The sequence below is a fragment of the Rutidosis leptorrhynchoides genome, chromosome 8 (assembly GCF_046630445.1).
Source record: "Rutidosis leptorrhynchoides isolate AG116_Rl617_1_P2 chromosome 8, CSIRO_AGI_Rlap_v1, whole genome shotgun sequence".
Taxonomy (NCBI): Eukaryota; Viridiplantae; Streptophyta; class Magnoliopsida; order Asterales; family Asteraceae; genus Rutidosis; species Rutidosis leptorrhynchoides.
Genome location: NC_092340.1, coordinates 172,357,257 through 172,375,650, shown reverse-complemented (window position 1 = coordinate 172,375,650; position 18,394 = coordinate 172,357,257). Strand labels below are relative to the sequence as shown.

Sequence of the window (18,394 nt, the reverse complement as noted above, 5' to 3'; positions counted from 1 at the left end):
TTGATGAAATAGTTGGAACGAACTGACTTTCAAGGATGAAAGCGGAATTTATTTATAATGAGGAAAATTTATTCGTATACCTCGCAAGAATGGTGAAACTATTATGGGAAGAGATGTTGCCCGAAAACTGAACCTTATTAGTTACATGACAACAACCCGAAATCCCACAATGGAAATGGGAAGGAATTCATCACTAAACTACCAGAGACGGTAAGGCGGTTAGGACATCATCTGGGTTATTATTAACCATCTCGCCAAAACTGCTCACCTTCTAGCCATGAAAGAAACCGATACAATGGACAAACTTGCACAACGATACTTAAAGGAAATTGTATTCCGTCACTTCAGCAATTCAAATTCTATATTGAAGATTTCCCAAGAATCTCATTTGATACCCATTCTTACGCAACTCTAAATCCTAACTTATTACGAGAAATTTCTTATTCGATGATAACTACAACATCATCCTTCTTACCTCGATATTAGTCATACCGGTTCGAAATTTTCCTAAAATCAATGAGCGGTTAACTCTCATCCTCATACTCTCCCATTCGTATCTCACTTGTAAGCAACAACTTCACACTTAAGCATTTTTAGTCAAAGGACTTATGCCCTACTAATAGACGTCAATCACCTATAAATTCAATGGTTTTTATTACTTCAAATATCACTTGGAACTTTCAAAAGTCTTTTACTCGATTTTCATCAATCTTTTCCAACTTGTAACCTCCGAAATATGAAAACTTTGTTTGCCAAAAAATTTTTTCACACATTGTTTTACTGTGCTATCCTCTCAAAGCTTTATAAAAATAAATTTATTTTGTTTGCCATTCGTACAAATTTTTGAACTCATACCCGTTATATAAAATAAAGTAAATGATTACTTATTTTTGACAAATACGTATGAAACCTTACTTTCACTTTTACAAACCAAATATCTCATTCAAAAGATATTATACTTTGAACGGTACGTGTGGTACATAACTCTAATTTACTAAGAACTTCGTTCCTTCTCTTACATTGTCATCATAAACAATTTCTATAAAACTTTCATTGCTTATTATATAAAACTTTTCGTGTTATTCGTATCCAAGTCATCATAGAGGCTTTATAACCGTCAAAATCGAGAGATTCATGTGTATGTGATAAAGGCACTGACTACCACGTCATGCAAGGCCTTCAGGCATCCGCTAACACTTAAATCATTCAAAACTGTTGCGTTACCCCATGGATTTATTTCACCACACCTGTTGGAACAATGCTCTTTCTTACATAACCCTAAGTCCTGACTCATTCTAAGAAACTCTCATTTAGAGACATTAACACCATCAGTATTCCGACTTCATTATTAGTCACGACCTGTTTGGCATTTTTCAAATTCGGGAAGTGATTAACTTCTCATCCTCGTGCTCTATCCTTCGTACCTCACTTTTTAGCAACGGCTTCGCACGTGAAATTTTTGGCCAAAGACTTGTGTTCTGATAATTACTAAAACTACATTTATGTCATTTATTTTCATTACCTAGTAACTGGTCACCCGATAATTCAAAGCTTTTCCACTCAATCTTTTTCAACACGTAACCTTTGAAATACGAAAAACTATGGTTATCAAAATTTTTACACGTTGTTTATTTGTGCGGACCTCACAACATTTACAGACAATGAAAGTACTAAAATTTCTCTGTCACTTATACGATTTATAAAATCAGATATGTATAAATTTATACTTACTTATTTTGATACTAAGTTATATCTTCAAATTATTTAAAACCCGCTCCTTTACCGAGTTATTCAACTTAAGTCAAATAGTTTTGTACAAAATGGTACACGTTGTACCTACTTCTAACTCTACTAGGAACTTCGTTCCGTTTATGTTGTCACAACAAACTTTTAAAAGTTTTGTTTTCAAAACTCCCTTAGTTGATTTTATTAAAAGTTTTCGTATTAAGACTACACCATGTAGGGATCATACTTCGTCTCGCCCTCCGATAGGGATAAATCTTACTATTAAGATCTTTGTTAAAAACTCTTGAACCACTTGGATGGCAGTTTTATAAAATTTGTTAGAAAATCTTTACACCCATAAAATGTTCTTTTTAAAGTTAGACATGATAAAAGCGCGGGCCGATTAATCAGTTTTTTGAGGTACACTCAGTGGTCACCCTATTGTAGGAAAGGCACTAGGTGAGTTTCTACTCTCAATATTTCACGGCTAAAATGCAACAACCTCATAAACATCATCTCTAGGAATCAGTATGTTGAGATACAAAAATCATTTTTGGAGATTCTTTTCACTCGGTGTAAACCATTCTTTATGACCAAGGGTTCACGCATCTTCGCACCCGCGCGTTCCCTTATGTACACAGATAAATTCAAAACGAACCATTCGAAGAATTCACTCTCGTTCATAGATCACACCTTTCGTGCGACTTTCTTTCGGAAATGTAATATAAGATACTTTGAGAACTTATGAATCTTGTTATCCCTTGGGAGGGGACTGCTTAAAACTTTTACGACACTGATGTAGATACTCTAAATATTTCTTTCTTCATTGATTGCAACTGTATGTTGCTCTAGTTAACGTTAACCCTAACTTCAACATGTAACAGAAAGGATGAAGTTACATTACGGATCCGTGCTTTCATTTCATCCAAGGTTAGGTTCACCTGCAGTATGGTAAACTAGATGATATCCCTCATTGTTCTTTCAGATCATTCTGAAGACACTATGAATAAGTATGGCTTGCAAGTCCGATTGGTCACTTTTAGCTAAAATTTCAATTCACTTATTCAAATGAAACGTTCTTAAATATCGGGTTCCTTATGCCTGTGGCTTCCTTCCGAAATCAAGGGGTTTTGTAAAATCCATGGCTAACACTATCCAGACACCAAAGCGCATGGTTGTGATCACCATGTTCTCCATTCTACCTGTCAACTTTATATTACGACATAAACATTCGATGTTTTAAATGAGCTTAGAAACATTCATGATGCATTTCACGCATCCAGCTCACTGAAGATGCCTGTAAGGCTAAACACACCATCTTTCCTTTTGTGGATATGCATTCAGATGACATACTCCTGTTAATCAGAAACGAAATCAAATTTGTTGACCTCTTAGGACAAGAGACTTAATTAACGGCATATACCTATTCTCACTTTCATACGCCGAAGTACCTTTCAAGTTAAATAACTCACTTCTGAGCCGCGAGACTCACGGAACTTCGATACGCTCCTCCTTATTTATATATGGTACCATTGTTGGTCACTCCTTAAAATTTCGGGACGAAATTTTCTTTAACAGTGGGTAATGTAACGACCCTGGATTTTCCAACGTTTACTTATTAATATTTATTATTAATACTTGTGTTATATTGAATGTATCATTTATATACATTTACTTGTTACCATGATTGACTTTAAATGCCCGAAACGTCTTTGTGACACACTTACATTACACGAATAATATTTTTGAATATTATTTACATTCATGATTAAATGTTATTAATCATTTTTAATTAACTAAGGTTACTAGTTAATTACTTGGGCCTTGTTGGATTTAATTGTTAAATTACTTGAACTTGGGCTTTTATTAGTGTTAATGGACTTAAGAGCCCACCCTACACACTAAATGGATTAACTAGCCCATTACTCATGTAAGTATTACCTAAAAACTAAACTAGATAAATTAACTTGGTATGGAATCTAGTTACTTACACCTTTCCCATGTAAACACCCCTAATAACCACCTTTTTGAATCAATTACATGCATGATCTTGTGGACACTCCCCTTCCCTTTTTTTTTGAAGCAAACCGTCGGCCTACCTGGTTAATGGGAGAGTTTTTTTTTCAAATTTTTCCTTATTACTTACTTACATTCTCTCATTCCAAACACACACTTCAAACTTGCATCTCAAATTTCTCTCATTTCTCTCTCAAAGTTGTAAGTAATAATGCATAATGTTCTTCCTTTTCTCTTGACCAAAACCGAAGCAAAACACTTCATCATCATCAATCCTTGTTGTTGTTTTGTTACTTGTTCTTGGTTGTAGATTACTTACTTGTTGTTGTAGTTGTTTCTTACTAGTTAAAAGAATCAAACTACCTAGTTTGATTCTTCATATTATCTTGTATTTACAAGAACACACAAGAACCTAACTTACTAGTTATGTTCTACACTTAATATTTTGAAAGATTAAAGTTCATGTGTTGTAAAAATCATTACTTGAATTCATGTTGTAAACTTAAAGTTTACATTCTTAAAGATCAAGACTTTGGCTTGAATCTTTAAAGTATGAACAACCATGACTTGTTTACTTGTTTACTTAGTTTATTTCTTCATTCTTGCATCTTTTGAATTCGTGATTCTTGTGTTGTTGGTCAAGTATTACTAGTTAACTTTGATCTCACTTTTCTTGAACTAGAGTTAACTTTAAAAGTTCAAGAACATGGAAGTATAACTTTTTAGTTATAACTTCATATAATTGTGATGGATCTAAGTTCTATAGCTTATGGTCTACTTATTTTGTCATAATCAAAAGCTTGTAAGCTTACATACACTTTACAAGATGAAAATCTAAGTTTTGTAACTTATGGTTTCATTAAAGTAAAGATTCAAGTATTATTACTTAGGATTTAACTTAATAACTTTAGATCTAGACCTTTGGGTCTTGGATCTTCAAGATCTAACTAAGAACTATGTTCTACATCTTAAGATCTTGATTAGTTAGTTTACTTTAAAGTTTGTAGTTCAAATATTACTTTTATAGTTCATGTATGTGCCGGATCTAAGATTTTGATGTAACTTTGGTTCATCAAGCTACTTGCAACACTTAAATGAGTTGTGCTACATGTCTTAGACTTACACAAGTGTTATTATGGTCAAACCTTGGTTAATATGACGCAAACACATCAACGAGTTGTACACTTGAAGCTATATGCATCAAGGATGAGAACCGTGATAAGCATTGAGCACCAAGAACCCACCGGAACCTACTGTTTACTGTTTTCTGGAACAAACCCGAATACCTGGGCTACTGTAAAGTTGATTTTCAGTTAGCTATGTTCGAGTAGATAATTTTTCATTTAAGAATCGTCTTAATCCGAGTTACGGTTTAGGATCTATGGCCTTCCGAGTGTCACTATGTCCTTTAACGTTGTGCTGAAAATTCTGACCTACTCGCACTTAGATCGTCGCCACGGTCAAACGAAGATGGGTTTGCTTCTAGAATTTTTACCACAACTAAAGGACTCATATACGGAGCCATGGCCACTGGTCTCACCTAATTTCAGTAGGTATAGAGGCCGTGGTGACTGATCGAATTCAGCCTTTGTTTTAAACTCTTTTCATGAACGAAACTTACTATACACCTTTTGTTTGATGATGAATGATGATGACCCTTAAGACCTAATTTACATACTTTTAAACCTATTGGGACGATTTACTGACTTAGTAATATTTGACTTAGGTTGAGGACTTTCCGGACCTACATACTTGCTTACTTCCCGACTCAACTAAACTACTACTTTACCACTGTTAGTTATATCATCCCTTTTTACTTTAACTATTTTGGGAACTGAGAATACATGCGCATTTTACGTTTCACATACTAGGAACGAGTACTTAAACTTTATATATGTGTCGATTATACAATGGCATAAACATTCCCTTTAGCTCGGTAACGTTTAGTCATTGGTTTTTGAACCGGTGAACGCGAATCTTAGATATGGATCCATAGGGTTTGACATCCCCACTAGGGCTAGTCGCGCTAGCATTTAACGAGTGTTTAATACTTCGTAAATATACGCACTTGCCAAGTGTACTTTCAGGGGGTGATATATTATTAAACGTTAAGTTAGTTACCGAGTGCCCACGGTTGAACATATACTTTATCATACTGATTTGAATTGCTATTTTGAAACGCTTGTTGAAGCACTGAAATCTCGTGGCCTACCTTACATTACTGTTATACTTAAACTATAGCTCACCAACCTTTGTGTTGACATTTTTAAGCATATTTTTCTCAGGTGCTTAAGGTTAGCTTGCTTCCGCTGTTGTACTAGTCATGCCTTGTAGACTTCCACTGTGCTTACTAGAGATGTCACCGCATGAAATATTTTACCTTGCATTCAAACTTTACTACTTTTGAAACTATGATTTGTAACGACCATTGGGGTTACGTACTATTATTACATGCTTCTGTTCATTGAGGCATACTTTTGGTTGTAAAACATTTGATGTTGTTTAAGACATCACCTGTGATTATGTATGCAAACTTCTTTTGAAACAACATATAGTGTTTGACCTTGTAATGATCCTGTTGTTGATGGTCCGTACATGTTGATTTAGTACGGGGCATCACACATTTTGCAAACACCGGTGAAGGGTTATTCCGGAAAACTTATCTAGGGTAAAAGATAGAATGAATTTTCAAAAGATCAAATATTTTCATAAAGATCCAATTTCCTTAAAGGATCTAAATTTTTAATAGTCATGTGGGACTGTAAATTACATCGTTACTATCATTGTTTATACCGCCGTATAGAAATCACTGATGTACAAAGTGTGAAGAATAAAGAAGTGATTCTAGTAAAGTTTTATTCAAGTTCTATATTGTTTGAGGACAAGCAACGCTTAAGTGTGGGAATATTTGATAATGCTAAAAACGAACATATATTTCATAGCATTATCCTTCAAGAAATACAAGCTTTTGGTTGCAATTGTTCTATTTACAAGTGATATTCGTTTAAATAATAAAAGGTGAAGACAAAAGACAGATTCGACGATTTGAAGACGCAAACGATCAAAAAGCTAAAAAGTACAAAGTACAATCCAAGTGGTTCAATTTATTGATGAGAAACGTCTCAAAATTACAAAAGTACAAGTCGCAAAATGCAAAGTACAAGATATTAAATAGTACGCAAGGACGTTCGAAAATCCGGAACCGAGACATGAACCAACTATCAACGCGCGACGCAACGGACGTAAAATTACGAGTCAACTATGCACAAGAATATAATATAATATATATTTAATTATATAAAATTATATATATTATATTATATATTATTAAATAAAACGTCGGCAAATAAGAAAACAAAAGTATGTGAGCTGTCCCAGGCGGCCATGCGATCGCATGGCCAGAAGGCACAAAACTCATGCACTCGCATGAGTTACTGTAGCACGCCAAGTTCTATAAAAAGTCAGTTTTTCGGACGAGTTATACACAATATAATTCAATCTCTCTCACTCTCAAATATATATTTATATTTATATTTTAATTATAATTTTAATATTAAAGTTTAATAATAATAAGGTTATAGTGGCGAATGTTGTAAGTGTGTAAGTCGAAATTCTGTCCGTGTAACGCTACGCTATTAATACTCATTGTAAGTTATGTTCAACCTTTTTAAATTAATGTCTCGTAGCTAATTTATTATTATGTTTATTTAAATTGAAGTAATCGTGATGTTAGATTAAATATTAAAGACGGGGTTATTGGTCTTTGTACCATAATTGGGGTTTGAACAAAAGACCGACACTTGTAGAAATTGGACTATGGACTATTAATGGGCTTTATATTTGTTTAACTGAATGATAGTTCGTTAATTTAATATAGAGATTTACAATTTGACGTATCTATAAATAACCATATACACTCGATCGGACACGATGGGCGGAATATTTATAAATACTAATAATCGTTCATTTGACCGGACACGAGAATGGATTAATAGTCAATGGACTCATTAAAACAGGGGTGAATTATGTACAAGGACACTTGGCGTAATTGATAATAAAGTATTAAAACCTTGGATTGCACCGATAACCTGGTGTAATCATTGACAATGTATTAAAACCTTATTACAGTTTAAGTTCCCAATTAGTCGAAATATTTGACTTCGGGTATAAGGATAATTTGACGAGGACACTCGCACTTTATATTTATGACTGATGGACTGTTATGGACAAAAATCAGACGGACATATTGAATAATTCAGGACAAATGACAATTAACCCATGGTAATAAATTAAAATCAACACGTCAAACATCATGATTACGGAAGTTTAAATAAGCATAATTCCTTTATTTTATATCTTATCGCATTTTTTAATTACCCTACTTTTAATTATCGCAATTTTAATTACCGTCATTTTATTTATCACATTTTAATTTATCGCACTTTAATTATCGTCATTTACTTTACGCTTTAATTAAGTTATATTTATATTTGATATTTTACATTAAGTTTTAATTGTGACTTAAGATATAAAATCGACAAACCGGTCATTAAACGGTAAAAACCCCCTTTTTATAATAATAATAATATTACAAATATAGTTTTAAAAATATAGCGTTAAACTTGGCTAGTTCCCTGTGGACGAACCGGACTTACTAAAAACTACACTACTCTACGATTAAGTACACTGCCTATAAGTGTTGTAGTAAGGTTTAAATATATCCCATCTATATAAATAAATAAAACTTGTGTAAATTGTATCGTATTTCGTAGTAAAATATAATATTATTTCGTACACCTCCGCTCGCACATCACCCACCAATTTGACGGCTTCTCAAAGCCCTAGTTACAGTTTTAGTTCCCCCTTTTTTCTTCTTTCCTCCCGACTGTTTACCCATACTCCTTTTTTCCCCTCACCGAACCGGAGATTAAGATGAAAACATTACGAATTGAAGTGAAACACAAAAAACTTACCGGCAGCAAAAATCGCCTCAAGATCGTCCTGTACGGAAGGAAAGTGCGCTGAAAAAAAAATTTAGTATAGCCAAGACCTACCACTCACTACTACAATTCGAAACAGGTTTTAAGGGCTTTAGAAACCGGTTTTAAAACCGGTTCCTATAGGTAGGGTTTATAAAGTCGGAACCGGTTTTAAAACCGGTCTCTAAACTAGATTTTCGAAACCGGTTTTTAGTAAAAACAGGTTTCTATTCTTGACAATAGAAACTTTTTTTTTTTAATAAAAACCGGTTTCCAAACTTATTTTATTCTTTTCAAAAAATTCCCTGTAATTTGATACACTCATGTTTTAGTCAAGAAATCCCCTATAATTGTTTCCAAACTCGTTTTCATTCAGGAACCGAAAATGTATACGGTCTATCAAACGAATTAAATCACAACATACAAAATATAAATCACGAGCAAAGTATTGTATTTGTATTTTGTATTATTAATAATATCAAAAGCAAAACGTAATCAGATTGTTCAAACGTAGATTGATAACTTATATTCAAAAATTACATGTACATTAAGTATGAATACCAATAAACATTGACGTTTAAATCTCTTTCTCCATTTGCTTTTGGTTCTTCTATCTTCGTTTAATTCAAATATTCAAGTTCTTATCTTGAAACAAACTTTAAGCTTCATTTGCAACGAACGAGTTTGAAGTCCTCCATTATCGCCTTTTCTTTACTCGCCTTCATTTCCAACAAAGAAGTCACAAACACGGAGTTGAAGACGTCCCAAAAGATTTCCGAGCTACAAAAATAAAAATATTTTCATAAACTAAATTATAAAATAGGCCAAACAGCCACATATATTTTCATATTTTTACTAATAATTAATATTGACATACAACATATACCTTGATATGTGGTATATGGTAAAATAAACTCCTCGGATTAGGCATTTGCACTATGGTAGAGAAAAAGTGAGGGTTTGATGAATCTATGAGAGGTAGACTCAAATGAGGAAGGTAGCTTTTAAAAAGTAAAGTTTTCTTCATTTCCCGCTCGATTATTATCCTCATGATCCGTGGAAACTTTCAAAAAGTTTAAAAGTTGAAACCGGTTTTTTGAAAAATGGGGTTTCTAATGTTAAAAGGAAAGGAAATATAAGACCGGTTTTTTGAAAAAAGAAGTTTCCAAATTGAAAACCGGTTTTTAATTAAAAAAAACCGGTTCCTATAACAGACTATAGAGACCGGTTTTCTTAATAAACCGGTTTCCCATTTTTGCCTAAAAATAAACCGGTTCCTTTTACCTTTAGAAACATTTTTTTTATGTTACCCTAAAAACCGGTTTCTAAAAAAGGTCTCTATACTCATTTTTGTAGTAGTGACTTAGTAGTATAGCCAAGTGTGTTTAAAATAAACAGTTCAAACATATACCTTAGAAAGTAGCGTGTGTTGATCCAAACAAGAATTGAGGGTTCACGCGTTGCTGCTTTAAGGTTTATGCGATTTTAACGCTAGCTAGCAATTTGCATGACACATTTTACCTGCCGATTTTTGGGGCATACAAACTACAACAAAAAACAATTATATCCTACGCAACCGATAGTCATTCGTTGACGTACAAATCTGACATTTTAACTACATACAATCATATGTAATAATTATATAAATCATTTTGTAAATGTTAAAAATTCTAGAGCTGGGTATATCCATAAAACACTACTTCAGTAGGGCCCGTCATGTACACATGGTTGTCATCCTTCCTCCATTCTATCTCGAGTGGTCCTCCCGGTTGATCAACGATACAGTTCTGTATAAAAAAACATATACGTGGACCAATGAGAGTGCATCAATCCCACTTGGATTTAGAATGTGGTTAATTAAACATAACATTTACGCTAACCAAAACATAAACGAAATTATTAAGATCGAATGCATGCATATCTATGAATATCTATACATACACACATATAAACAAACGAACCTTCTAACATACCTCTGCCTTTTTTTGTCATTGCCGGTGTAGTTCTTCTTTGAGGAGCAAAAACCTTCAAATCAAAACCCATTCAAAAATTATAGAAAAAAACAAATCTTAGGGTTTCTAAAGCTTGTACCTTTACTTGTGCAAAAAGTTATTGGATTTGGTCATCTAGCTTAATAACTTGTGTTGGAGTTAACAGCTCTCTAGTTGCCATTCCACGTTATTGTCTGAGTACAATCCCTGCATGTGCAGCTGTTGAGGTGCCAACACCTAATATAATAGCGGACATTTTTTTGGAACGTCAATATACAAATATATATTATAAATAAACAATCGAAACTAAATGGAAGTAGAACAACATATGAACCATACCTGTTAATTCAGCTGGAACATCACTCATGGGCTGCCGATAATTGGATGTTTGCGAACAGCCTGACCGAAGAAGCGTACTTTTAAAAAAAATAAAAAAAAAGAAGAATTGGATTCCACAATTACTTGTGACGATTCCTGAACTTTCTAAACTATTCAATACCAAAATCAAAACCTGGAATCATTTACTAACAGCACCGCTTACACGAACTGAACTTGAAATCGAAAAACGCACTTACCAATCGCGAAATCAGAACAGCAAAAGTAGATTCGATGTTGATGATAATCCTTAGCAAGACATGGTTCTTTCACCTATTTCTCCAACTTCATTAAATAAACTGTCATATATTCGCATGGTTTCAACTGATATCAATTTTGTCAAAAAAAAAAAAAAAAAAAACTCATTCCTAAATCAAACAAACCATTCTTAATTCATTATCATTTTTAAATCAAACATATTCACAGCCAATAATCACAAAAAAAAAAAAAAAAAAAAAGAAACCCTAACCTTTCATTCTCACAGATTGCCTCGAACGTTCAATTGTTCATCAGACACACCGCAACGATGACGGAAAAAAAAAACGATTAAACTACTATCAGTACAGCAGCAACGTTATTAGCAATGTTATTAGCATCGGATAAAACTTAGAGCAGGAACGCGCGAAGCCTCGATTCTTGTTAAATACAAAGGAAAGAATATATACCAGGTTGATGGTAAACGTTGACGTTTACAAGTGATGCATAAATACCAACCGCCCGTTCATAAAGTGCAATTAGAGCGCCTACCAATCTAGGTGTCACTTCTTGCACTGTCACTGTAACAGACTACCTCCCATTTGCGTACAACGCGGATCTTGTTCCATGCAAATTAAAAAAAAATATACGCACCACGTTGTGTTAGACGACCATTAGCCGAATGCCTTGAATCACATATGTATATGGAGATTAATTGGTTATGGTTATGGTAGGGACCTGTAACATTCCAAACAAATAGTCACCACAAGTGACACCTGGTTCAAGCTCCCAATCGTGACCGGGAGGCCTATCACGTAATACTTCAATGAATGTTGCAAATAAATTATGCACACCCTCTCCCAGCTGCTGATTGTACCCGTCATTGCAATACCAAAATTTAAGCATAAATTAATATTCCTAATATAAAATAAATGGTGGACAAATGTAGACTGAAAAATTACGCATGCTGATCTGTACTCCCTTTATTTCCATACACAGCTAGACCTTGATTTACCTATCCAAACAAAGGATGATATTAAATTTTTTTAAAAATAAATATAAAAAAAAAATTAGGATCAAGAAAAGAAAATCATAGTAGAGATGACAAAGCATACTCTATTGCCATCAAGGTCAAATTCCTTGCCGAGGGACTCCATGACCAATTGCTGCAAATATCTGCTGAATAACAAAAGGCTATCATTGTACGGTAGTACCACCATATCCTGTTCAAACCCATGAACCAATCACATATTTTGTAAAAAATTAAAATATATTTATCTTGAAAAAATGATTTAGTATTATTAGAATAGTAATTACCTTTGATCCTACACCATCAGAAGCCCAGTACCAGGTGGTTAAGTAGCTTCTAAATACTTTCCTGACTTCCTTTTAGGTAGCATTATAATACGGAGTAATAACCACTTATAGCAACCAAATCAACTCCATATAAACGAAAATCCAAATAGGAACAAACAACAGGTTTAATATACACATAAAAAGAAACCTAAACTCAACTAACAAACGCTAATAAAAAAACAGCAACTAATAATGTACGATAAAAAGAAAAGTATCCAGGTATCTAGTAATGAAAAAACCAAAATACCTGATGATGAAATCAATTATGAAAATCCAAGCAATCAACGAACATCAAAACGTTAGAAAAAACAACCCTATCATTGTGCACGTTTTCAAGCAGTAACATACACAAAAGTACTAATATTCATAATGACTTTCTGAACATTCATCTATAATTTTTATTCATCAAAACTTGATTTCACATTCATCAATGAAGAGAATTTGGCTCAGATTCTGTAAATATGAAGTCAGACAAAGGGGTCAGACACCGCCATGGCTACAACACCGGTTGCAATTTATCAAATTACCATCCGGGTTGCCCCGCCAAGATACGGGCCGACAGCCACTAATTGTTGCGTACAGGGTAACAAATTGGTTAGATAAATAGATATTTTATATTTATATAATAGAATAATAGAATGTTTTTTTTTGCAGAATGAAGCTTACTTCAGGTCTATTATGTAGAGTAAGCTTTTGTGTTTCAGTCGTTACAGCGGGTTACTGCCGGGCTCAACCACTTTTACTATGTAGAATGAAAATGTGAATGTAATTAGATAAACGCTTACCAAATGAAACCCATGAGGTCCTGGAGTCAGTCCAGTAATTTTAACTTTCACAGTTGTTAGACCTAAATCAATCAATTACAAAAATTCAATATAGGACATACCATCTTTTACAGGACCAAATGGTTCTCCTTTATGAACTGATGTGAATTCTCTTACTTTGAGCTGGTAAACTTGAACTACAATATCGGCACAATCAGCAGGGGTAAGATGTGGATAAACGCCAAACACTCATAAACCTCATAAATCTCCGTTGAAATCGTACAGACAACATAAACACAGATAACCAAATACTACAAACTGCTTAAAATAAAAAACATACTCAAATAACCACACTGCCATCGAAAACTTAAATTACAACTGAATAGTGAAATTACCAGACACTATGGAATCTTGATATTGTTCCTGAAACCTGCTGTCATAAAAATCATATTAGTTCAAACGTAAAATTTAAGTCTGATAAAATCATATTTTGCAGCTCTCATATATTCATTCGTACGTTTAATCAAACACATGGTGTGCTAAAACAAATCATCATTCAATCAATACATCTGTATATCTCAAACATACCTTATAAACATCAAACCACAATAACCGATACTAAAAATAAAACAAAAACTTCAAACCTTTCATAGAAGAACATCGATTAGGGAAAATTTAAGAACTAATTAATTAACTAATTATCTATAAAAAAAACCCCAACTTTTGTTCCAAATCGCCATTTATTGTATCCAAAAAACGAAAAACATACCTGAAGGTGTAAATGATTACGGTAAACCCTCTTCTTAATTCCCAAAAAAGGAAAGAAAAAAAATAATCAAAATACAGATCCAGTAACTGAATTAATTAAACACATGAAACATCATAAATTAAAAAAAAAAAATAGTACAATGATTAACACTCTACATTAAAATTAATAATTATGATACTGAATAACAAAAAGGCAGTAGGATACCAGCGAGCGCTTAGGATAGTATACGTGGTTGCACCGAAGACAACTGCAACAATAGAATTAACGGCTTGAGAGCAATCTTTGTGGTGTGAAAAAGAGGATGAGAATTACTGCCGCTGTTTCGCCAATTGTTGCTGCCAATATCAAATTAGTTCACCCCTAATTACAATTTACTTTTAATTTAAAAAAAAACAAAACCCTAAAACTGATCAATAAATAAGTATTAAATATATATAGTTAGTAAGTAATTAGGATTACCTTAACAGAAATAGTGATAGTAGGATAAAGATGTGAGTCTGGTTTATTGTTGATTAAAGAGTAATCGGCAAGAACATCTAACCATATACTTTCTGTTGTTGGTATAATTGAATTACCTTTGTAACTAAAAAAAAGGAAGGAATCAGATGGAGAAGAATGACTGTGTCATCGTGCCAAAAGAGAAGGATGAAGAGAATGAAAAGGTAGGGTTAAAGAAGAAAGGCAGTTGAGGAAGTAAGGGAGGTATGGGCTGATTTTGAAAAAGTGATGGAGGTATGGTTGGTTACTGATTCTTCAGGCCAGCTTATTCATCTGTTCTATCTATTTGTCCTTCTTTATTTATTTCCTTCTTTTAAATGGCAAAAAAGGTGAGCAGTAGCAGTTTGTGAGAGAGGAGTGGACAGGTGGGCGATTGAGTGCTCAAAAAAAGGGCGGGTATTGAGTGCTCAAAAAAAGGGCGGGTGTTAGTATGTGGGTAATATTGGTATAGCCAAGACCCACCAGTTCTATAAACTTAGAAAACTGGTTACAGTCGTATGACCTATTTTTTTAAGTGATGATGATAGAACAAATAAGTAGAACATCAAAGTATATAAATTAAATCTTACAGATTGAGCTTCATAATTTGCACAGACCATCATATGATTCATGGAGTATTTAAAATTCTTAAAAACTCTAACTAGCTCAATTTTACAGTTGAACTTGGGCTAAAAACTAACCTAATATGCCTAATACTCCCTGTAGTTCGAGAGACAAACCCTAAAAAGCTCGAGACGAAAATAAAATACTAATAAATAAATTAAACAACTTTTTACGCTCTGTTATTATTATATGATATGATATATATTGAATATTGCTTAACAACTCTCTTTTTTCGTAAAAAAAATTTTCTTTTGCGTAGCTTGCTTTGCATAAGGATAAGTTAGTACTTTGGTAGACAACTTTTATAAACTATAACAATCATCATCAACATTGTAAAAAGTTTATTATTTTTTATTTTTATTTTTTTGAAGGGTTTGAAACCTTAAAAATAGAAGGCTTACTGTCAGGTCGAGGTTGGCCGAAATCAAGAATAATGTTACTTAATGTGTATAACCACAGTGGCAAGATGACAAATTATGTCGGAAAGTTGGACAAATTAGAGATGGACCAAGAGCAATTTGGATGAAGTGATTGGGCTATGCAATTTTGTTTGGCTTTCAAATTCAAAGGAGTTGGGCTAGTGAGATGTATGTTATAATTCAAGTAAGGAAAATTTCGTCAAAATGACCCCATATCTGAAAGTGTTTAATGATATGCCCTCAAATTAGAGTAATTGCAAAATGCCCCCTGATCACGCATTACACAACACACATGATTTGTGCAAATCCGTGCGTGATGTGTGTCTACGAGCATCGTTGTTGGTAATACGGGTATACCACACAACACTGTCACGCATAGAGCACCACACACCATTTGTGTTGGTTTGTACATGTTGTGTGTTGCACATGATAAGATCAATTATTCAGGATATAATTCTCTAATATTTATCTGATTTTATAGATTTTCAATATCTTAAAAGGAAAAATTCGGTTCCCGAACCTCACGGGCACCAATATATAAAAATTGCACAAATGCCACCATCATTAACACCAACATTCACATCACCACCACCAACATCATCGATATACAGATTAGCAGTCACCACCATCAACAACATCAATATAAAGATTTCTAAATACCACCATCACCGCCACCACACCAATCAGCGCCATTGTTCGTCACCACCAACATCACCACCACCAACAGTCTATACCACCATTACCACCACCAACCGCTTTATCACTGTGACAACCCGGAAATTTCCAACCAAATTTAAACTTTATCTTTATATTATTCCGACACGATAAGCAAAGTTTGTTAAGTTAAATCTCAAGAATTTTAAATTGTGTTCATACATTCATTATAACCTCGACCAAATTCTGACGATTCACGAACCGTTATATATAAATAAATATGTATATATATATATATTATAACTTGAGAATATTAATAAAGTATTAAACGTATAATACTTTACATGAACGTATTTGTTTCAATATGTTTATCGATGGAATTAGAAGATAATATCAAATGATTGATTTATCAGATACATTATGATATGATTACGGGTCTATGTTATGAGGTCCACTGTGATTTAAGAAATCTATTCTTTTTGACAACATTCGAAAAATGGTAAAGTGATTTATAAGTAAGAACGCGGAGTGTAAATAACTTAGATGTTGGATATCGACAAGTTAAGTAACTCGACATTTTTCATTAATATGATTTCATACGTTTATTTAACCTTTGAACTTTATCGCATGCTTCACCAACAGACTGTAATTTAAAAACTTGAAACCTATTATGAATATATATGATTCTACTTTTCTAAAACGTTTTATGATATAACGATTTCCATTATTTTAACCTTTAAACAAAATGATTCTTAAATATATTTAGTTTTGGAAAACAAAATTATCATATTTATTTGATTTAGTTTCAAACGTACAAAAATGTTTTCAGTTTAAAAAGAACTTTATTATTAAAACGTATATAACTTTTATAAATATCTAGAACCACTTTTGACAACTCATTACTTAACCAGTATCATAAAGATAACGATATTTATATTTTATTTTATTAAATATATATAACGATTTAAATTAATATTATATATATTTATACGCGTATTATACTTACATAGTTTTATACTTTTTATATACTTAAACTTTACCTTTACTTTATTTTTACTTTACTTTAACTTTAATAATTCACTTTAATAATTCATACTTTAATAATTTACTTTAATAATTCATACTTTAATAATTCACTTTAATAATTCACTTTAATAATTCAATAATCTATTATAAATAGAATTCAATAGGTTTCATTAATTCATAGAAAATTGAAAATATTTTTCTCTAAACTCTCTCAATCGATTTACATATATATATTTACTCCGTATTATTTCAAGATATTATTAGTATACATAAAATATTACGACGGAGTGCTGTCTGAGTGATTTCAAAATTGTTTTTCGAGCGGGATAGAGCTAAGGAAATTATGGGTTATAGCTATGGAGGTTATGGGTATGGTTCGGGAGTATTGCTCGTGAGTCAAACTAGTGTTTATCATCTTCGTTGCATCTACGTACTTTTTCTGCAATATTGAATCTCAATATTGATACGTGAGCACTCATAACTTAACTTTTATATATTATTAGTGTATCCCTGACTAGTGCTCAAGTATATATATAGGATTATGCATGCTTATACGTTCATTATTGTCGTTAGATAGGTTATGTCGAATCTTGAATTAAATACATATGCTATTAAGATAAGGTATATGATATGCATGTCGTTGGAAAGCTAGCGAAAATTTGAGAACTTTTCATTTAGATATCGAATAGTTTCGATGAACGGTTTAGAAGTTATAGTCAATTGAATTTTTGTATATTATTATTAAAAATGATTATTATTATCGTCCTTTATCGTCGTTATTATCGTCGTTATAATATAATAATAATAATAATAATAATAATAATAATAATAATAATAATAATAATAATAATAATAATAATAATAATTATTATTATTATTATTATTATTATTATTATTATTATTATTATTATTATTATTATTATTATCATCATCATCATTGTCGTTATTAATAAAAGATATTATTATTATTTTTATTATTATTACTATCGTTATTATTGTTAAGGTTATAATTAGTATTATTATT

At 32.5% G+C, this 18,394-nt stretch overlaps 1 protein-coding gene across 18 annotated transcripts; it reads right to left on the bottom strand.

The window, feature by feature from the left end:
- Window positions 1–9,204: 9,204 nt before the first annotated feature.
- LOC139861507 (glucose-6-phosphate isomerase 1, chloroplastic-like) lies at window positions 9,205–14,944 on the bottom strand. Of its 18 annotated transcripts, none has more exons than XM_071849911.1 (15): window positions 14,630–14,944; window positions 14,375–14,505; window positions 13,797–13,834; window positions 13,524–13,598; window positions 12,599–13,379; window positions 12,397–12,504; window positions 12,244–12,296; window positions 12,020–12,148; window positions 11,752–11,900; window positions 11,556–11,575; window positions 11,287–11,385; window positions 11,051–11,127; window positions 10,812–10,948; window positions 10,694–10,745; window positions 10,166–10,507 (listed from the first exon to the last, which is right to left on the bottom strand). In XM_071849911.1, the coding sequence occupies exons 6-9, from the start codon at window positions 12,499–12,501 to the stop codon at window positions 11,873–11,875; spliced, it is 315 nt and encodes a 104-aa protein (XP_071706012.1). In that variant the 5' UTR covers window positions 12,502–12,504; window positions 12,599–13,379; window positions 13,524–13,598; window positions 13,797–13,834; window positions 14,375–14,505; window positions 14,630–14,944; the 3' UTR covers window positions 10,166–10,507; window positions 10,694–10,745; window positions 10,812–10,948; window positions 11,051–11,127; window positions 11,287–11,385; window positions 11,556–11,575; window positions 11,752–11,872. The 18 variants fall into 18 exon arrangements, 17 of the variants coding, with proteins under 17 accessions (XP_071706012.1, XP_071706014.1, XP_071706015.1 ...); XM_071849913.1 differs by having other exon boundaries at window positions 11,287–11,371; XM_071849914.1 differs by having other exon boundaries at window positions 11,051–11,110; window positions 11,287–11,371.
- Between the last annotated feature and the right edge of the window lie 3,450 nt (window positions 14,945–18,394).

What these genes read in the sequence shown, in the direction of transcription:
- LOC139861507 (XM_071849904.1), bottom strand. Translation starts at nt 12,501, where the DNA reads ATGGTGGTACTACCGTACAATGATAGCCTTTTGTTATTCAGCAGATAT. An exon ending in TTGACCTTGATGGCAATAGA is followed by an intron (nt 12,297 to 12,396) that starts GTATGCTTTGTC and finishes TTGTTTGGATAG; the next exon opens with GTAAATCAAGGTCTAGCTGT. An exon ending in ATTTGTTTGGAATGTTACAG is followed by an intron (nt 11,901 to 12,019) that starts GTCCCTACCATA and finishes GCATGGAACAAG; the next exon opens with ATCCGCGTTGTACGCAAATG.